Here is a 21,510-nt window from a genome sequence, read left to right as displayed (position 1 = left end):
ATGAAAGCGGAGAAAACACATTTTCAAATTACAAAAAGGGTATGCTTGGTCAACCATAATGGGAGTTTGCCTATGTCATCTTATCCAAGATGCTTCCTGCGTGCAAATAAAAAAAAAAAGAAAGTTGATTTTTTCAACTTAACGGTACCTTTCTACAATTATCATAATCTTGGGGAGGTATGTTATGCTATACAAAAAATACAGAATTAAGATGTATTTGTGCATAATCATGTGTGTATAAATACATGTGTACTCACATGCACGCGCGCGCGCGCACACACATATATATGTATTTATAAGTAAATACATGTGTGTATATCTCAAATGTGTGGAACGAATTAAGATTAGGGTTTTTTGTTTCCGTTCAACATCTTGAAAATATTGGCTGGATGTGGAGTTATTTGCAAAAAATTTTTATTACATCATAAATACACTTTTCAATAATCTTTTTTATCCTTTCAACTATTTTTTATATTACGTACATTACATCAAAAAAATAAATTTTTCCAAATAATCAATCTCCTATTAAAAAACATCAATATCTTCTTACCGTTACTTTCTCAACCTGATTAATTTAACTTTTTTTTTTCCCTGAAACCCTCAACATTCTTTTGTTCCCTAACCACTTCGCACAATTTAGTTCCCCCCGCAACATACTCCACAATTTTTAGATCACATCATGATCTTGACAGTAGTGTATCCGCTTCCATCCTCCTTTAACTTCCAACTTCTTTGGAGACTCTTAATTCACACACGCGAGCCTATGCCGTCCCGTCAAAGTATCAAACACACAGGAAAAGGATTCACACCCCAAATGGATAAGGTATATTCCAAAGAAACCAAATAAGTAAAAGAAAAAGAAAGGAAATACTAAAGTCAAGCACCTCTCCAACCCTCTGGCCTCGTCACAGTATTTTGGACCCCAAATTTCTGGAAACCGTGCTTCGCTGGGACCGCGGGGCCGGCCCAGCCCCCACTGGAAATTTTACCCCTAAATTTAGCGGGTCCGGTTCGCGTGGGATCTCTTCATTGCCAGCTTCACGGAAGTATACAATACGGGAGCGGGAGAATAAAAAAAACAAAAGACAAACAAAAATCTACGCCCACCGCTTTATACTCGTACTCTTTCTTTCTCTCTCTGATTTCTTTGCTTGTTGCTGTCTCTCTCTTCGATCCCTAGGCGATAGATGAATGAAGGTACTCTTTTGATGCTTGTCTAACTAACCTGAATCTTTTAGTCCTGGAGAATTTTTTAGATTCTGGAATGTTTTTGTTGATAAACCCTAATTTCTGTGTTAGTTCAAGTTAGGGGTTTTGTAGGTATAGCTAACGTCCTTTGGTTAAAGGTGTAATCAGCTGTTTTTGTATCTGAACTTGAGTTTAATTTGCTCAATTCTGTGAAATTCATCTAGATTTCGGGTTAATTTTGGTTGGAATATGGTGGTTTTCAATGCTCTTGACACTGAATTGAATTCTGAATTCTACAGCGGGCAGTTGCTTCAGCGTGGATTTCGTTAAGCGTTTTCTTTTCTCCTGAAATGTGATCATGTCTGGACGTTTTGTTCTTTATAGACTGTGGGTTTGTAATTTCATGGAATATACATTAGCATGGTAGTAACCTTACTGGGTTATTCTAAAGAAGTTATTGTACTCGTTATTGAATTTTAATCTCAATGATTTTCTTGTGAGTTCATTTTCTTTTTTCGTTTATCTTTTCAAAATGAGTCTATCTTTTTTTCCTTTTTAACATTTTTCCCCTGAAATACTGAATAAATGCGATCACTTTGTTTATGAATTGTAATTAGACTGAGGTTATGAATTTTTAAATTTCTGCTTTGATAATTTTTGTTTTACCTACTGATGAAGACTGATTTCTGGTCTTTATTATTGTTTGGAAACGAAATTTTAGCAGTGTCTTCTTATAGTAACTGCTAGTATTTAATGCAAAGAATGGTATGCAATGCTGTTTTGTAAGTTTCAAAGGTTATGTGGTTTAATTTATAAGAAACATTTTACTGAATTCTTATTCTGGAGTTGCAATCTTGATTCTTGTTTTGCCGAGATGAGCCACTGATCATTTGTTTTCATTTGATTATGGTTGGTTACAGATTCGAAAGTAACCGATTGAAGGACAACCTCTTAATAGGTATGACTTGCTAGGATTGATTTGTCGAAATGGCTGGAAATCCGAGATTTGAATTGAGTTCAGCTAGCCCTGATTCGAGCTTTCATGGAAACTATGCACAGAGGGGTACCTATTCTGGTCCAGGTTTGGGTAGATCTGGAAGCTTCAGAGAGGGTTCTGACGTCCATACATTGAATTCAGGAAAGGGTACACCAAGGGGAAGTGGTCCATCAACCGGGGATGTATCTACATTGTCTCAGTGTCTGATGTTGGAGCCCATTGTAATGTTAGATCAAAAGTATCCACGGTCAGGTGAGCTAAGGAGGGTTCTTGGCTTCTCTGGTGGGAGCATGTCAGAGGATAATTCTTTTGGCGCTACTCATTTAAGAAACTCACCTCCTGTGGCGGTAGAGGAGTTAAAGAGGTTTAGAGCGAGTGTTGCTGATACATGCATAAGAGCTAGGTATGATTTGAGATCTGGTATCCTATCTCAGTTTACTGTTTCCAGTTTTACTTTTTTGAATCATCATGGAATGCTTTTCCTATCTAAGGATCAATTGTATTACAAAACGTTTTTGAAGCTACAGTCTTTTCCTACTATTTGCTTTTCAATGACTGCAAAGGTGGCAATAGCTAATAGCAACATGCTCACTCTTCTTGTTAGAGCATGCTGTGTTAGTATGTTGTTGACCACTATAGTACAAATTATTGCAAAGAGGGTAATAAAATGAAAAACCTGTCAAGAAACTGGCAAAGCGAGGTTAACTAAGTTATGCTCAATTACTAATCTTAAGAAATGTTATTGTTTTGCAAATGAAATGGTTTCCTCCCTTTTTCCAGCATCATAAGAATGTGTCTTTGATCCCTTGAAATTATGTATGTATTGCTGTCAAAATTAATTTGTGGAGCTAGTACATTTTGAAATAGTTCCTTTTTATAAGGACTGAATTGAATTTTGATTTAAAAGAAAAAGCATGTGGAGCTGAGAAATTATATTTGTTGAATTTGATTGTTAGTCCATTTTTATAAGGACTCAATGGATTATTGATGTATATGTCTGACTTTGATGGATTTTTTTTTTGGGGTCTTCCCTCTGGTGTTTTTGCTGACTGCTTACTGCTTTTTTCTTTGTTTAATTTTGCTGGGCTAGTGGTAGAGCAAAAAAGTTGGATGAACACTTGCATAAACTGGGCAAATATTTTGAGGCTACCACCTCCAAGAAGCAGCAGCGGAATGAGCTATTAACGAATGAAAGGCCAGGTAGCGCATGTTTGAAAATTGGAAACCAGATGAATCGAAGCCCCTCTGACATTGCGCTTCAAAAGTTGGAGGATCGATCTAAGAATGGTACACTTAATAAGCGTGTCCGAACATCAGTGGCAGAAAATCGGGTTTGTAGTCTACTTACTGATACTGTATATTATTGGTTCAGCAGTTTTGGGCCTTGATATTTAACAGGTCCTTTCAGCTGTATGAGAGAGAGAAAGAATAGACTCTGGAGTCTTGTGCTATTCAGAATCTAACAATTCTGCCTAAGTTGTGAATACCTGTAGTAGAACTGCTGATAGGATCTAATCCAGCTCTTTTGTAATGTGGAAAGTGAGAGCAAAAATCTCATGAATTTTCAAAAACTCATTTTCCCTTCATGGAATATGTGCTCTTATTTTCCCTTAAATAATGCCTTCATCAAAAACTCATATTATCAGTCACATGTAAAAGAAATTATGGGGTGTTTTCAGTTTTTAGTTCATAATTCCACTTTTTGAGTTATTTTTATGGCGTATGATGAGAAAGTTGATCCAAGTGGGAATATGTAGTCATACACGAACTGTGTCTAGTACAAAATGTACTTTACATTCTTGAAAGGTTCATGTGCTGTGTCTGCTTGCTTTAATTATTGACTAACAACAAGTGTTCAATGTTTTTAGTACATCTATGATATATAGTAGAATCGACGTACACATGCAAACTTGTCAGATTAATGAAGTCATCGTTGATTGATTAATAGATATTTTGCTTGCCTTTTCTTAATTTTCTCTTAATATGAATATTGTGATTCAGGCGGAAGGAAGGAGCAATGGCTTACCAAGGCAGCCTTTGATGATGCCCAAAGACATGGTTAGAGATCATAATATGGATTCTCACATTGTTGAAGAAAAGATTCGCAGATTGCCAGCTGGAGGGGAAAGTTGGGACAAAAAAATGAAAAGAAAACGTTCAGTTGGTGCAGTCTCTGCTAGACCTAACGAGAGTGATGGAGAACCAAAGCGAACAGTTCATCATAAGCTCACCAATGAATCTGGGTTGCAGCCTTCTGATTCCCAGAGTTTTAGGTATTTGGTTTGTTTTTAAAGCAATATATTGAATCATTATTTTGTAAAGGCCTTTGCCCCTCAATGACTAGTTGAAGTAGGGATTTCATCTTCAAAAGTATTGGTTCCTGTTCTCCTGTGAAATTGAGTTATGTGGGAGAAATTTATTCTTTTATTACATCCTAAAACAAAAACAGTGTCTTTTTTCTAAGTACCTTAGGGCCATGCAGGTCATATTGATGATGAATTTGACGGAAATATTTAAATTCTTAAGATGGGAAGTTTACTCTGTTGGCGCTTTGTAGTGTCAAAATCCAAAAATGAGCAAAATGCAAGAGAGCAAAACCACAAAGTAAATCACGTCAACCTAAAATTTGAAGTTTGGATATGCTTGACTTGGTTGTCCTCCTCCTCCTCCCCCCCTTCCCAAATGAAAAAGTGTATTTGCTCTTTCCAAAAAAGGAGTTAAAAGTTTCCAGTGTGTGCCAAAATACCTCCTTTAACAATGGGAGAAAAGAAAATGCTTGATCAATGAAGTTTCAGGGTGCACCTCCCAAAGGCAGATTGTGTTGAATAAATATATTTGCCAAGGGAATGTAAGTTTGGATACTCGACTTTAAGCATCTTATTCTGTGAAAGCAATAATCATTTATTGATGGTTGGACTACTTTATGCTTTGTTGTTAACTTTGTAGCAATATTGGATGTCAATGTTCGTTTGGAAAATTTTTTATGTGTCTTTTTCCTTTACTTATGCCTAAGGATAATAATTAATTTAAAACTGTTACTTTGTTGGTGGGACCTAAATGTGCTCATCACAATCAGTTTGGTAAAGCTTCTTCATGTGTATGAAGATATGTAGTCTCAGTTCTTTTGGATTCCTTGGTGCCTTTTAATATAAAGTTATTTGGAAAAGTAAGAAGATCTTTTACTTGTATTCTAAGCTTTTGAAATGTACTAAACTTGTACATATTTTTTTTGGCAATGCATTCTCGACACTATATTTTTTCAAAAAGAAGTGGAAGAGGTAAAGCTGAGCTTTACATAAAGCACATTTAAAGTGGGTTGCCCATGTTCTCGAGAAGAATCTCTTGTTGTTCTATTACATCTGAATCTCATATTTGATTGAGACTGATTTGCATCACATAAGTTTCATGCAGTAAATGTGCCACCATAATGGTCCTTTTATCTTAATTCAGAAATAACAGATTTTTTTTTTTGCATAATGTGACATTCCTCCATTTTACACATGTTACAGATCTGGAGCGCCTAATGTTACTGGTAGCATTAGTAAGTTGGATGGTACTTTATCACCTGCCAATTCGAATACTCGTGCTACAATTAAGGTTGAACAGGATAAGTCCACTCTCTCGAGGGAACATCTTGCCAAAGGAAGTGCTAAGTATGTCTTTGTTCTCTTTGTTGTCTCATTTTTTTTTAGCATCAGATTTCCTTTCTAGTAAACTTGTCTCTAGCTTTGCTGACATTCCGTAGTGTAAACGGTAGGTTTTTTTTTTCTCTCGTTGCCAGACAATATAATGGTGGTGATATATCTGAATCTGTTCTTTAGGTTGAGCAATCGTGAAGACAATCATGGTATCTATCCTAGTCCAGTAGCAAAAGGAAAGGCCTCAAGGGCACCACGTAGTGGCTCATCAACAGCAACAAACTCAATATCTAACACTTCTCGAGTATCTGGAACATTAGAGAGCTGGGAACTGTCACAGAGCACAAACAAGAACTCCACCAATGGAGCCAACAATCGCAAGCGCGCTTTGCCATCAGGTTCTTCCTCCCCACCCATAACTCAGTGGGTTGGTCAGAGGCCACAAAAAAGTTCTCGCACTAGGAGAGCCAATCTCATTTCTCCTGTGTCAAACCATGATGAATTGCAGACACCATCTGAAGGGTGTTCCCCTTCTGATTTTGGCTCCAGATTGACATCTAGTGGAACTAATATTTCTCTTATTCCCAAGGGGCCAGCAAGCAGTGCCCAGAATCTTAAAGCTAAACCTGAAAATGTTTCATCCCCTGCTAGATTTTCAGAAAGTGAAGAATCTGGTGCTGGTGAAAACAGAGTTAAAGAGAAAGCAGTGGCTAGTAGTGAATTAGAGGAGAAAGCTGTTAATGCTGCTCAGAGTGTTGGAACTTCCCCATTGCTTCTGAAGAAGAATAAGCTTTTGGTTAAAGAAGAAATTGGTGATGGTATACGGCGGCAAGGGCGAAGTGGAAGAGGCTCCTCAGTTTCTAGAGCTAGTATTTCACCAGTCAGTGAGAAATTGGACAGTGCGCCTGCAACTAAGCCAATTCGAAGTGTGAAGCCTGCCTCTGATAAGAGTGGAAGGTGCTGGAGCTCTCCTTGTTAAGGAAATCATGCCAACTTTACCATTTACTGTAGTTTTCTTTAGCTTACCTGTTGTTGTATTAATTGTGGCAGTAAGTCAGGCCGTCCTTTGAAAAAGGCATCAGACCGCAAGGGCTTTTCTCGTCTTGGGCATGCTATCAGTGCTGGTTCACCAGATTTCACTGGTATAACTTTCAATGTTGTCCTTATTGGTTGCCTTGTTACTTGTGAGAGTGCATAGAGAAAGTAGCGGATATAGGAAAGTGGGTGATCACAGAACTCCCTCCCCCCCCCTCTCTCTCTCTCTCTCTCTCTCTCCCTCTCTCTCTTTCTCTCTCTTTCATGCTTGCTTGTTCTGTTTGTTGTCACCCTAATAAGTTATTTGCTATCTATAAGTAAGAAATTTCTTGCATGCTCTTTTGCTTTGTTAGAGGGAATAATACATGGTGATTTATTTTGTGAGTTCAGATAAGTATGTATAAGATTTGTAATATGCAGTTTTAAGTCTTATCAGCCAGAATAGGTCATTCTGTGTTACTTTGAGTAACTGATTGGTGTATATATATCTAAATGCGAAGTTATTCTTATAAAAGCCTGCTGGCATACCATTCCAGCAGTTTTGTCAGTTATTTTTTACATGGGAAGCAGTTTGACTATAAGACAGATTCTTGTTAGAATGGTCATTAGACTGATTCTTGTACAAATAGGTCTTTGATCCCTGATATAGGTTGTCTTGGTTCAGCAACATGGTGCATAATTAACTATTATCTTCTGATGTTTCAGGGGAATCAGATGATGATCGGGAAGAGCTTTTGTCATCTGCAAATCTTGCTTACAATTCTAGTGGTATGTGCCTGATTTTTCCCTCTCCTTGAAAAAGATTATATTTTGTGGCATAATTTATGTTTAAATACTGCTTTATATCATAGTCCTTGCATGTTCAAGTGCATTTTGGAGGAAGGTAGAGGGATTATTTGCTTCCATCAGCTCAGAGGGAAAGTCATACTTAGCAGAGCAGGTGCATCTGAATAGCAATGAAATATTCTTTTAATTGTATCTTCTTTTGTCCCCCCCCCCCTTCTCTTTCTTGTTTTGAGATTATATAACTTTTTTTTTTCTTTTTCTGTATCAGCTAAAATTGTCAAAGGAATTGCATGAAAGGCTTGCTGAGACGCTTGGCAATGGTGGTGCTATTCAGGTACTTATTGAAAATAGAGATAGGCTACTTCATGGTAGCAGCATTTAAGTTGAGTTCTAACCCTGTTTAGCACTTCATTGGATTTAGAGCTGTAAATCAGTTATATCGACTCTAGCATTGCCTGTTCAAAGTAACTTTGAGTATTGAACAAGCTGAGCTACTTGAGATTGAAAGGTTTTCAAGCATTAAGGTGAAATTAATCTGTATTAAAATGATATTACTTAAATGGATGCACAATCAACTTGGCTTGATGCAGTCAAGCTCAAAATCAATCTTGCAATCGTGATGTATGATAGCATTATTCTTAACATTCTTTTCGAAGAAATAGTTCAAATCTGTTTAGCAAGTTCAATATTTTAGCAAGCATTTAAAAGCTAATTAGAGTTTGTGCAGTGATTGAGTCTTGTATAAGTATATAATTTCTGTTGGAGACACATACATGATAAAGAAGTATGCTGTGTTGTCCAACTTAATTAAGTCAAGGTGAGCTGCTGGAGCTCTGTGTTAATGGATGGGCTGACAAGTAATCTTAAGGTCGATTGATCAAGTGAATTACTGCAATCAGAGATTTAATTGATGGAATTTTGGCTTTCCTTATTTGCTGGTTACTATTGTTCATAAATCTCTCAACCCTATTGCCTTTGCTTGCTTTTCAACTGCTAATTGTTCAAATGGGAATCTAGTCTGTACACTTGTAGGGAATTTGGTGACAAGTTGGATATACTATTGAATTTGATTTGATAGAAAATATGTTTTCCTGGTGCTTTAAACTATTCTTCTGTTTCTACAGGGAAATTGTTCACAGGATGAAATTTCTTTATCTGATGCACTTTCTGGAGAGAGAAGTAGAAGCACTCAAAATAAAAGTGAATCAAGAGACTTGTGTAATACAGATGATTCAGTCGATCAAGTTCATAATTCTACTGTGTGTGGAGGACTGGATGCAGGAAGGAGATTCGACCATGTTACTCCACTTTACCAAAGGGTGCTATCAGCTCTCATCATAGAGGATGACGTTGAAGAATTTGATGACAATGGATGGGAAAGATGTATGCCACATCAGAATCCTGTAGTGGCTTCACCTGATGATGCTTGCTTTGTTGATGCTGAAAGCAAGCATAGGAATGGGGAATTTGAATGTGAATCTGTATATGGGGTTCATACTCAGAGCAATGGCCATGCAAATAGATTGTTTTCGCACCATACGAGCAGCAATTATACTAGAAAATCCAGAGTGCTAGATTCTCCATGTGACAGTGAACTATCACAACGAGAGAATGGCTATGTGCACTCTGAGGTTCAAGTTTTTGTTGGTCTTTCTGGTGGTGATTTGGATGGAGAACAAAGTCATCGCAGCTCTTCTATTGAGTGCCAATATGAGCAAATGTGTCTTGAAGACAAACTCCTCTTGGAGCTCCATAGTATTGGTCTATATCCAGAAACTGTGGTAAGGATTGCTTGTATTAGTTCTTACGAGATTTTCATGCCTTGTCATGCTGTAAATAATTTCTGTTACTGCTTTCTGGTTTGTTTTTCAATCTTTTGGCATCCAAAAAGCCATATTATTTCCGTCATTTACTTGGTATCTACTTGATCCAAAATTTTTCCCCCCTCCATTTTTTCCCTTTTTCTACTTTTACCTTGTGCAGCCTGATCTCCATGATAAAGAGGATGAAGTGATCAATCAGGAAATCATTCAGCTGAACCGTGGACTTTATCAACAGGTAATTATTTAAAAAATTGTTGAGCATCTATATTATATATTATGAGTCTCATTGTGAACATTTTAGTACCGCATATTCAAGTGATTGAACTGATGAAAGAGATATACTTTTCGTGAGCAGGATACTGTTGTATCTTTCTTTCGATTTCAATTACGCTTCTCAAATGAGATTTATGGTCTTGTCAATTTGGAAAATGTAGGTTATTAAAAAGAAGAGTCGCCTGGAAAAGATCTATGAAGCTATTCAAGGAGGACAAGATGTCGAAGGATCGTAAGTACTTTTAGATAGTGTTTCTGTATGTTGTAGAAAGTGGAGAAAAAAATCATTGCTGTTCCTAAGCATTTTCATTTCCTGTTTTACTGTGCAATTTTAGAGTTTAGATTTTGGATTTGAATCATATTGAGAAGAATACTTTCTGTTTCTTCCACAGGGACCTTGAGCTTGTTGCAATGAATAAGCTTGTAGAGATTGCTTACAAAAAACTCTTGGTAATGATTTCATCAATTTGCCTTTCTTCTACATGGATTCTGTAATTCCAAGCTGTGTTAAAATTCTGAAAAAAAATGAGTTCTTGGTTGGATATATCTGGATCAAATATTGTAAAATGAAAATTTATTCATAAATTTTAGAGGCAAAAGAGGTACAGTTTAGATGTGATGTTATGCTCCAGATTGTGCTTTGTTACCTCCAATAGAGAATTGGCAATGTTGAGTTTCGCTCTCTAATTCAAGTTCTTGACTTTAATAGGGAACAGGATTAATTACCTAGTTTGTAAAACTTTAGGAGGTTATTTGCTGGAATTGGTTGAAGTTCATAATGACAGTGCATTCAGCATTTTACTTTCACATTTTTTTGGGATCTGCACTATTTTATCTTCGTGGAAATTGTGATTTGACTTTTTCGGGTTTTAGAGATACAATATCAGAAAAACAAAAAGCTTTTCTGCTTTCAGATTGCACTCTCTTAATCTTAGCTGTGTAGAAGTCATTTAACCATGCTTTCAGAATGTCCTTAAAGTGTACTATTATGGGATGCAAATAGAATAAATTCTGATATTTTCTGTTGTGTACTGCTTTTCATGCAATTCCGCAATCAGATTTGCATTACCTAGCAAATTTGGAGATGGTAGCCTTTTTCCCCTCCAAAATTAACCTTTTAATGAAATCAAGCACAGGAGGAGGAGATAGCCAATATTATACCAGTAGTTTCTTTCTTCATTCACTTATAGAACATGGAATGCTCCTTGTTACATCCTTACTGGTCACTTTGAGACCTGAGATGGTTGTAGAGACTGTTCAAAGTATAGATATCTCTTTTAGATTGGAAATGATCATTGCAGGTATAGATCACCAAAGCATACCGTGCGATGCAAACATGTCTACTGACATGGCTTTCTTTCTAGTCATACTTCACCTCTTTTATCTTATCTTCATCTGAAGCCTCTATTTGCTTTGATTAACATTATTTTCCTAAGATGCATCACTTACTGTCACAAATCTTAACCTTGAGAATATGCATGTAGGAAGTATTGCTTACTGTCATAAATCTTGACCTTGAGAACATGCATGCATGAAGTATGGCTTAGCTGATTATTTGTGCGTATATTTGTTTTCCACAACTTAAACCCTATGCTTCTGCTTTGTTCCTCCAATGATGAATCCTTCATCATAGCACTATGAGCTGTGATCGCATGCATATTTGATTATAGTTTGTACTTCTTCTTTTTCTCCCAGCTGGATTTATGACACCATGAATTAATAATCACATTCTACTAATTCTAATTTAGGTTGATAATATGCTGTCGTGCAGCACTTTTTGTTATCTTTTTAGTATACAAAATCCAAATATTAACATGCTTCTGCCTCGTATTCCTTTCATCTCAATTGTGCTTGTATTATGGCTGCTGAATGCTGTAACCTAGTACACCCTTTATCTCATAAAAAAATTTTACAGGCTACTCGAGGAAGTCTTGCTTCTAAAAATGGGATGCCTAGGGTGTCAAGACAAGTTGCACTGGCTTTTGCAAGGAGAACGCTTGCTAGATGTAAGAAATTTGAGGACTGCGGAGTTAGTTGTTTTAACGAGCCTGGTCTCCGGGATATCATCTTTGCACCTGCTCCTCAAATCAGTGAAGTTGAGCCGTTGACTGGTGGTCGCATTGCAGGTGCAAATCTTAAACTATTATAACGCTTGTCAAGTTTTGTCCATCCGAGTGCTATTTTACTTTAAATAATGAAGTAAATTAGAGTTCGCTATTGCTATATTTGGCTTTTGGCTTCAATTTCTGTTGATACTAATCGGAAAAGGTGGTCTTCTTGATTTTATGTTGACTTGTGCCGAGCACATTTGAACTTCGATACTTCTCTACAAGCTCATAATTGGTTAAATTTACTTTAATTATGATTCTTCTTATTCTGCAGATACTTCTCGCAATAAAGCTGGGGGTGATACATTTGACAATTACAGTCATCAGTCTGAACAAGCTTTTGCAAAGAATGGGCCTATTTTGAACAGAGGGAAGAAAAAAGAAGTATTGCTTGATGATGTTGGTGGTGCTGCCATTAGAACCACATCACTTGGGAGTAGCCTTTTGGGTGGTGCAAAGGGAAAGAGAAGTGAGAGAGATGCTTCTGTGCGTAACAGTATTACCAAAGCTGGCCGCTCATCTCTGGGTAACTCTAAGGGTGAGCGGAAGACAAAAACAAAGCCCAAACAGAAAACAGCTCAACTTTCTACATCTGGAAATGGATTCATGAATCCAGTCTATCCATCTTCAACTGGTGGCTCTGGTGAATTGATGAACAATAGTGGAAATAGAAAAAGAGAGGTTGGTTTGATTTCCCCCGGTAATGGTCCTCCGGATTCAGTGAAGGAGAAAAAGGAATCTCTTGAGTTTGCAAATATGCCGCTGAATGATATAGATCTCCCGATGGAAGAACTAGGTGTAGGACCTGACATTGGAGGAAATCAGGACTTCAATTCTTGGTTTAACTTTGAGGATGATGGTTTACAAGACCATGATGCTGTGGGCCTTGACATACCTATGGATGACCTTTCAGAGTTGATGTTTTAGGGGCAGTATCGTTGTACATTCTTGTGGATTATTTAACTGTTTAGATGTAAGATACTCTTGTTACATTGTTTTTTGGGGGCCGGGGAGAAAAAAAAGGAAGAGAGGAGGGGGGCGGGGGGTTTACTGCTAGTTTAAGCTATGTCCTGGCCAGTTGGCATTTGTAATTATTGGCCATTCTTTTTGTATAATTATGAGCATAATTAGCGGGAAATCCCCATTATTTTTGAATTATACAGGACTATTTTTCCTTTCTCAAGCATTGAAATTTTAAGAGGCAGTTTTGAAAATGCAGTCAGCACCATTAGATTCTAAATGGATTCGCAGGTGCGATTTTATTGGACGAGGGGGCATGGATGATGTATACTTTTTTGAATGGGATGTAATTTTACGTAAATTACTTGTAAAATTTTACAATAAAGATGCAATTATTATGTATAAGATTCATATGAATAATAGTAGAATATTATACCTCTGTTGTAGGAACGTACGAACAATTTATTTATTTATTTATTTTGATAGGGTACAAGCAATTTATGTAGAATTACAAACTGTTGAAAAGTAAGAATGTGCGAGCAGTTTATCTAGAATTGCAAAATGTTCAAAAAAAGTGATATATTGTTCGAGGATGGTTGATCTGTCCTGCGCTTGATTTTAGTGAAACCTGTGCAGCGGTTGTTTGCTTGTGATTGATTTTCAAGAGATGTTTATTTTTGCGCTCTGGTCCATGTGGGCTAATTGATTAGAATATAGGTGTAAAAAGAAAAAGTCAGACACTTGTGGATCTGACAGAGTCGTGTATAAAACTATACCTGACAGATTTTTTTTTTTTTAAACATGTCAGGTGCGGGGCTGTCTCAGCCCGGCACCTGACACATTGTTTTTTTGAAAAAAGATGTCAAGTGCCCGGCACCTGACATTCACTCAATTGAATTGAGTGAACATTCACTCAATTGAGTGAATTGCAATTCACTTTATTTGTTAAGTTAGTTGATAAATGCAATTCACTTTAATTGGTTTAGTGAATTAATTAGTTTAATTAATTGAGTAAATTAATTTTAAGAGATTCGATTAAATGCATTTAATTAAGGTGATGAATTAGGTTTAATTTGTTATTTATTAAATATTCATTTATTTGTTATAAATGATTTAATTATTTAATTATAATGCATTATTTGTTGTTATTTAATTACACTTTATTTGTTGTTATTTGTTATACTATTTGTTATTATTCGTTGTTATTTAATTACCCTTTATTTGTTGTTATTTGTTATATTATTTGTTATTATTTCTTATAATTATATAATCGCAATTATTTATTTATTTGTTATAAATTATATATATTTGATTCAATTAATTAATTATTCAAATAAGCATATTAATGAGGTTCTAAAATGCTATCAACACTCGTCTCTAATAGGTATAACATGTCAAGTGATAATTGCTTGGTGATTCAAGTATATTGGGGTGGAAAAATTATAAACGAAGGAGGGTTAATTTCATATGATCCTTCTATACCGAAACAAGTGTTGTTCCTTATAGAGATGGTAGGTTATGATGATTTGGTAGACAAAATATGTAATCTTCTGGGTTTAGATCGGAATCTTCTGGGTAGACAAAATATACAATCTTCATTACATGTTTGCTAAATATCAAATATTATAATATGGGAATTTAGCCTTTTATTATTTGAATGCTTATCGTTATTTTTATATTTAGCCATTTCACCGTTGTCACGCTATGCATTTTTTCCTCTTTTTTTGGTCCTTTTTTTATATATTGCACAATAAATTTAGTTTTATAAAATTATAGTGAACATTAAAAATTACATAAAAATTCTAACAAATTATTTCTCAACAATTTGAGAACTACATCTTATTACAAAATGAATGGTATATTTTGTTTGAAAAACATTTTCGTAGTTTAACATCCTATAGGAGTAATTAGTGATTTTGCACAAATCTATGTTCTTCTTTTTCTTACGTTTCAACTTTGAAATGTAAATTAATTAACTTAAATTTCAAAGTATTTAGTACTTCAGGTCGACTCAGCTTTTTATTAAACTTTTTTTCTTGTTTTGGTTTTTTGATTTTTTTTTTTTGTATGGGAGATTTATGAAATTATCCTCACAATACAAACTACGAAAAAAATTCAGAACTTAAATAGATGTTCTATTAGTATGCATTATGTTCAATTGGTAAAATGCAAAATTTCAATATAAGTACCAACACGAGAATGAATACAAAATCTAAAATGTTTAGGGTTTAGGGTTAGGGTTAGGGTTTAGGGTTTTGGGTTTAGGGTTTTGATCTTTAGGGTTTAGGGTTTTAGGGTTTAGGCTTTAGGCTTTAGGGATTAGGGATTAGGGTTTTTAGGTTTAGGGTTTAGTGTTTAGGGTTTAGGGTTTAGGGTTTTGATCTTTTGCATGATGCAACGTGTCACAAATTGCGATTGATAATTACTAATCATATCACATTTTCAGCCTTACGATATTTTCTTGAGAATAAAATGAGAAGCTATAAATGAAATAGGAAAATTCAAAATTAAAAGAATATGAATACTAGAGAATTGTATTTCAAGTCAAGTGATTTGAATTCTAGTGGGAAAGTTTCACTAAGAATTTTTTGTTACTCGGCATATTTTGTTTGGTAGACTTATTAATTTTTTTTATTTTTCAGAAAAATTCGATCAGGTACCGGGCTAACACAATCCGACACCTGATAGATTTTTAAAAAAAAATTTCCTGTCAGGTGCGATTCTATAATTATAAGGAATAATAACAAATAATATAACAAATAACAACAAATAAAGGGTAATTAAATAACAACGAATAATAACAAATAGTATAACAAATAGCAACAAATAAAGTGTAATTAAATAACAACAAATAATGCATTATAATTAAATAATTAAATCATTTATAACAAATAAATGAATATTTAATAAATAACAAATTAAACCTAATTCATCATCTTAATTAAATGCATTTAATCGAATCTCTTAAAATTAATTCACTCAATTAATTAAACTAATTAATTCACTAAACCAATTAAAGTGAATTGCATTTATCAACTAGCTTAACAAATAAAGTGAATTGCAATTCACTCAATTGAGTGAATGTCAGGTGCGGGGTTGACACAGCCCGGCACTTGACATCTTTTTTCAAAAAAACAATGTGTCAGGGCTGAGACAGCCCGGCACCTGACATGTTTAAAAAAAAAAAAATTCTGTCAGGTGCCGGGCTGAGACAGCCCGGTACCCATAGTTTTATACATGGACTTAGCCCGGTACCCATAGTTTTATACATGGACTCAGCCCGGTACCCATAGTTTTATACATGGACTCTGTCAGATCCGCAAGTGTTCGCAAGTGTCTGACTTTTCTTTTTTACACCTATATTCTAATCAATTAGCCGGTCCATGTAAGCAACTTTACTGTAGTTGGCCGCTGCTCCACAAATTCTTCCGAGGATCTGCATCTGAACAAATGCAATTCCCGCTTAAGTAACTTAGTGCTTGTCACGATTATTCCATACTAGGCATCTCTTTGCTTTTACTGGGCTCTTAAAACACTTCATCGTTGCGCTCAGGTATCAATCTTCTCTCGTGGTTGTTATGCCGCCACTGCTTGGCAGCTAGGCATCTCTTAAACAGCGTTATGGTGCCATAGTCAAGAGCATTATTTTGACTCTTCCAGATCTACAAAGAATTTGCTCTCCCGTGTTACTGGATTTCATGTGGCATATGTAAATGCATTTGGTGAGTCAAATTTAACGGCTTTTGCATCTGGACTGCCCTTGCTACTCACCCGCTCTGTCACCATCCTGTCGAAAGCTGCAGTTCTGCCCGTACCAAGGCTTAGCTACTTAAATAAAGTGAATCTGGAGAATGCTAACTGAATCTTTCTCTAGGAGGATTTTGGCAGTTTTGAAACGTTGGCTGACAAAATATGTACAATGAGAGGGTTGTTGCCATCCAATCCTACACTCCTCTCTCCTGCATGCGTTCTTGTTCAATATTTCTTAATTGGTCAGATTTCAGGGAAGCTTCTATGTTGTCAGTTTACTGCAGCTAATTTTACACAAAGCCATCTTGAATTGGATCAACTAGAGCTCTCCAATCCTGGCTTCTTTATGCTTTAATAAGTTCTATATTTGAGGAAAGTATTGAAGCTACTTATTGCGTCTCCATTCATATTTTATATTCTTCACAGATTTTCCTGCAAACACATCACTTTTTCAATCTGCGAACCCTATTAAGATTGACAAGGGATGGTTGCCTTCTCTACGTTTCGAAAGAGATTCACGTGCAAAGCTTTTCCACAGTTCTGGACATGGTAAAATCACAGCCAGTATAACCTTTCGTTTTTTTTTTTTTGGGGTAGGTCGACTACCTAATGATCACTGACGCACAAATAGCCAGACTGCAAGAACTTTTACTTCCAAAATTGTTGTTTTTAGCTGTATATTTACAAAACATTACCAGTTCGTAGACACCTCATCTGAGCAACGGCAATCAGTTATCAAGTGCACTACACAAGGCAGAATCATTCTGCACAAAGAAATACTAGTAAAGGAAGATTATAAGATGGATGAAGTTACTGGGCAGCAACTGCATTGAAGTCAACTTTGGCACTATAATATGTACACGGTTGGGTCAGTTTGAATGTCTCCTTGTGTAACAATGAATTAATCTGGCAAAGTTAACCTTCAGAACAAGTGCCGAGTGGCTCAGCAGCTATGACCATTCATAGCATCAAGCTAGCAGTTTCATATTGCAGGGTAGGGGTGAGCTTTGCAAAACCGGATCCAGAACTCTGGTATTGTTAGTCAACGAAATCACACAAGATGACCTGCCTTGTGCAATGCAACAACCGAGGGACTAATCCAGTGATGTCCTGCAGATGAGCTGGCCAATTAACCAAATTGACTAAAATTACGTTTCCTGTCCAATGCAGCTATTTGAACCTTTCACCCTCCATCTTCAGAAACTATGTCTATCCGGTCCATGTAGTGATGACAAGCTACAATGGAGACTGGTAAAAGGTCTTCAACCATTCGGAACATGAAGTGTGCACTCGGAAGATTAAGTCCCAGTTTGTACTCTTTCTCACCAAATTCTGTCTGTTTTAAAGTTGTTCTGTAATTTGTGGTGGCAGTAGCTGGGTGACCCCTGGCAATAGAGACCTGAAGTACATAGGAACACAACTTGGTGTCAGCCACATGAATGTGAAACAAAGGACCAAGGAAATTATTTAACAACAACTGTATAACTGACAGAAGGTTTCACTTGGTAATGTGAAACGAAAATAAAATCAAAGATGGAATTAATACATGCATTAGTTAACTGAGCAGGACAATTGACACATACTTTCCAAATGAAGCTAAAAGAAAAGGTATGAAAAATGTTGATTGATGGCAAAAAAATTGGTGAAAATATCTTTTGAGACTAAATGCTTTATTCTGCGACAAAACACAAGCTTTCAGCAGCAGTTTTATGGGGTGTCACGATGTTTGAGCGTAGGCTTTCATGCCTATAAATTGAATGACTTAAAAGTAGACGAAGAGGGACAAAATCATGGGAACCAATATGTTTCTCTAAGTAGAGAGGAGTATTGTTTAGCCAATGATTCACCAGTTTGTTTCCATAATTCAATGATAAAGAGACAATAATAGGAATATAGCGATGCCTATCTAGTCAACGATATTCTCTGCAATTTTCTAGCCACATCAACTTAACCAAACCAAGATTAGAGGTTAAGGACAACAATAACATTAACCATATCTCTGTTAAAATTACAATAAAAATACGATATAGGAATATAGTGATGCATATCTAGTCTTTCAAAGTTGGGAGTCGCAATTGAATAGCTACGTTAGTAGTGCCACATAAATTTACACAAAAACAAGTTAAAGGTTAATGACAGTAATGTTAAGCAAGTTTTTCCATTTAAAGTTACTACAAAAGGACGATTACAAGAACAGAAATGAAAAGACAATCAATGCCTGGATACTAACCAAATGATTTTCTCCCATTTCAAGAAGCCAAAATCTCCAATTGTTGAATTCTTTACCATCAACAATGACAAATATGTCATTCCAGTCAGAATGATGAAACTCAACATTGTCCAACCTTTTCCCCACACCAACACCTATGGCCTTGACAAATGCTTCCTTCAGACACCAGTATCTGCAAGTTATCAGCAACTGTCAGCCTTCCTTTCTATCATTACAAATTAATTTAACTTTTTCTTAGGCTTATTCTTTTCAATTAGTAGGCAGCATTCTTTACTTTTAGCTGTTAGCATCACAGTTTCCCAGTACTGAAAACCATCTAGAGTCAATCATACCTGTAGAACCTATTCAACTTATCGTAAGAGGAGTCAGCTTTCATAATGTCAGACCATTCTAAATTTGAGAAGTAAGATAGGAAGTTCTGAATGAACTTGTCAACTGACTCCTTCATGGGAATAGAACAATTAGCAATGTCTAATCCAACAAGGCATACAGGTTCAGAAGCAATTGCCACAAAATTGCCATCATGGGAAGTGTTAAAATTAAAATTTGGAAATGTGCCGGTCTTGTCATCATATTCCTGTAGAAAAGTAAAGCTTTTATTAGTTACGCAAAAGATTTGCAATTATAAGGCAGAAAAATAAACTCAGGAGATAAACACGTCTCCAACCAACAAGTCTGAAGCTTACATGATGATATTATTAAATAGCATTTTCCTTTTTGGAAAAAATAATGATCTTTAAATTTTTTATGGTATAAAACATATAAAAATAAGATCAATAATACAAGATTCAGTATGCGAATTAGTTATGAATATACTTTTAACTAAAACATACTCCACCTGGTTCTCTGTGGACTGCAACAGCCCTTTTCTTACCATTTTTCCTTCTTTATTTCATTTTAAGCTCTTGGATAAATGAAGAAAACCATTTCAAATAACAGAGAAGCAAGAAAGGCATAGAGTTGGAAACAAGTTATAATCCAAAAGGATAAATCCTTTAAAGCTACAAAAAAAGTTGTCAATCAGAATGTTCACAGTCTAATATGCAATTGCTAGTTGTGTGCAGAAAGGAAAGACATTTTCAAACATTCCGCCTTGAGACCACAAAACAAGGAAATAAGACACTGACATGACTTTAGCTATTTATAGTAGACCCTCTAGGTTGTTTTCTAAGGGTTCACAATCTGGTCAAATCATGAACATTAGTTTTACCCACATACAGAGTGTCTCTCTCTCTCTCTCTCTCTCAATATATCATCTTAAGTTGATTTTCTGGATTTACGAGCTCAATCATATTAATACGGAGTGAGTTGTCACTTGCAGTTGCTGAAATTGGAAATCCTTGCAGATCTTTTGTGATGGCAATCTTTAAAGTTTTTCTCGAACCTTGGTTGACAATATAAATAAGAAAAAGAACCTACCAGCACCCTCATTTACTATTAACCATTGATATTACTTGGCAAAAAGGTATTTCACTAATTATCACAAGTTTATTTCCGTTACACCTTTCAGAGCATTTTTATCTGAAAATTCCACTTAGTAGACATCATGAAAAATGCTGCAAATATGAAATCAGAACAATTTGCAAATGAACAGAAAAGCCTCGGGCTTTACCAATCCGAAAGACTTCAATTGAATTCAGCTAAGCAGCTCAAACACACCATGAAGCTTTTTTATGATACACCAGCCAACTAGCGAACAATGTTGTTAACATACCTCAAATTACTCTTTACAAATTAAGCATAAGAAAACCACCGAGATTCTGCCATACCAAATAGGGTTTACCCTCAACCGTTCGCCTGATGATAATTTCATCGTATGGAATACCCAGCACCTGATGCACAAGTGCGTACTGCAATAGCCTGCTTACAAGCGCCCTTTTTCGGTCTTCCATTTTCACAAACCTATTAAATTAAGAAAAATCATTCCATCAAGTAAATTGAGATTTCTTTAAGCCATCTCCACAGTCCTTGCTCACAAAAAACAAATTGCTGACATGACTTGCTAATTTAACCACCCCAAAAAAAAAGAAGAAAAAGCAGTAACTCCATTCCTAGATTAAATTAATCTATTGGGTGATCATAAAAGTGGATACAATTGCAACAAACACACTCCAAACAGCTCATTTGAAAGAAAACATGTGCAAAACTGATGAAATATGAAAAGGGCACCTCAAAATAAATCTTGGGAACTGACCTGGTTATAGGAGAATGCTCATGCTGGGGAAGAAATGACATCACAGAGGCGAAGTAATCTGGAGAAGGATTCCACTTTGAGATGTCTACAATCCATCTCTGAACACCCTTTTCCAGTTCCATTTTTATCCTTTTCTCTCAACAACAATTTTTCATCACAGAACTGAAAAATCTTCTACCTCGAGTTACTAGTCTGGCGAAGTTTTTCTACAATTTGTTTCACTTTCAAGGATTCTTGATTTTCCTCTTGAGCCGGCAAAAGCTCTTAAATCAGTTCGTCACTAGTTTTTGGGTCTTGGGCACTTCATCTATTCACTCATTTCACCCGCCAGTTCAGTCAGACTGCAGATGGGCTTGTGTTCGGTAAACTACAAACTTTTGAGCCTAAATGGAGGCCCAAAAATACTTTGGCCTAAATGGAATTGTCCTTTTTGATTCTATTAACGACTAATTTTTCATACATCTATGGGAATTTTTTCACACAAGGAGACTTGAGCGCATGCCACGTGTGGGAAAAGAAAATTTTGAA

The 21,510-nt window shown here is 35.9% G+C and overlaps 2 protein-coding genes across 3 annotated transcripts; one reads left to right on the top strand and one right to left on the bottom strand.

The window, feature by feature from the left end:
• The first annotated feature begins 901 nt into the window (after positions 1 to 901).
• On the top strand, positions 902 to 13,031 carry LOC113725658 (uncharacterized). 2 transcript variants are annotated; one of them, XM_027248948.2, is made up of 16 exons: positions 902 to 1,197; positions 2,109 to 2,588; positions 3,276 to 3,516; positions 4,187 to 4,458; positions 5,695 to 5,838; positions 6,007 to 6,780; positions 6,874 to 6,965; positions 7,564 to 7,626; positions 7,710 to 7,798; positions 7,913 to 7,978; positions 8,769 to 9,425; positions 9,628 to 9,702; positions 9,902 to 9,972; positions 10,133 to 10,190; positions 11,656 to 11,866; positions 12,123 to 13,031. In XM_027248948.2, exons 2-16 carry the CDS (start codon positions 2,176 to 2,178, stop codon positions 12,773 to 12,775), a joined length of 3,879 nt encoding a protein of 1,292 aa, XP_027104749.1. In that variant the 5' UTR covers positions 902 to 1,197; positions 2,109 to 2,175; the 3' UTR covers positions 12,776 to 13,031. The 2 variants fall into 2 exon arrangements, with proteins under 2 accessions (XP_027104749.1, XP_027104750.1); XM_027248949.2 differs by having other exon boundaries at positions 908 to 1,119.
• A 4,328-nt stretch (positions 13,032 to 17,359) lies between these two features.
• LOC113725656 (uncharacterized) lies at positions 17,360 to 21,313 on the bottom strand. Its single transcript, XM_027248947.2, has 5 exons — positions 20,983 to 21,313; positions 20,558 to 20,690; positions 19,121 to 19,365; positions 18,789 to 18,960; positions 17,360 to 17,957 (listed from the first exon to the last, which is right to left on the bottom strand). Exons 1-5 carry the CDS (start codon positions 21,102 to 21,104, stop codon positions 17,742 to 17,744), a joined length of 888 nt encoding a protein of 295 aa, XP_027104748.1. The 5' UTR covers positions 21,105 to 21,313; the 3' UTR covers positions 17,360 to 17,741.
• Between the last annotated feature and the right edge of the window lie 197 nt (positions 21,314 to 21,510).

This window comes from Coffea arabica, chromosome 2c (genome assembly GCF_036785885.1).
Source record: "Coffea arabica cultivar ET-39 chromosome 2c, Coffea Arabica ET-39 HiFi, whole genome shotgun sequence".
Taxonomy (NCBI): domain Eukaryota; kingdom Viridiplantae; phylum Streptophyta; class Magnoliopsida; order Gentianales; family Rubiaceae; genus Coffea; species Coffea arabica.
This window is presented reverse-complemented; position numbering and strand designations above follow the sequence as displayed.

What these genes read in the sequence shown, in the direction of transcription:
- LOC113725658 (XM_027248948.2), top strand. Translation starts at nt 2,176, where the DNA reads ATGGCTGGAAATCCGAGATTTGAATTGAGTTCAGCTAGCCCTGATTCG. An exon ending in TCTGATTCCCAGAGTTTTAG is followed by an intron (nt 4,459 to 5,694) that starts GTATTTGGTTTG and finishes CACATGTTACAG; the next exon opens with ATCTGGAGCGCCTAATGTTA. An exon ending in AGTCATACTTAGCAGAGCAG is followed by an intron (nt 7,799 to 7,912) that starts GTGCATCTGAAT and finishes TTTCTGTATCAG; the next exon opens with CTAAAATTGTCAAAGGAATT.
- LOC113725656 (XM_027248947.2), bottom strand. Translation starts at nt 21,104, where the DNA reads ATGGAACTGGAAAAGGGTGTTCAGAGATGGATTGTAGACATCTCAAAG. An exon ending in TTGAGGGTAAACCCTATTTG is followed by an intron (nt 19,366 to 20,557) that starts GTATGGCAGAAT and finishes ACTTTTCTACAG; the next exon opens with GAATATGATGACAAGACCGG. An exon ending in AAGTTGAATAGGTTCTACAG is followed by an intron (nt 18,961 to 19,120) that starts GTATGATTGACT and finishes GATAACTTGCAG; the next exon opens with ATACTGGTGTCTGAAGGAAG.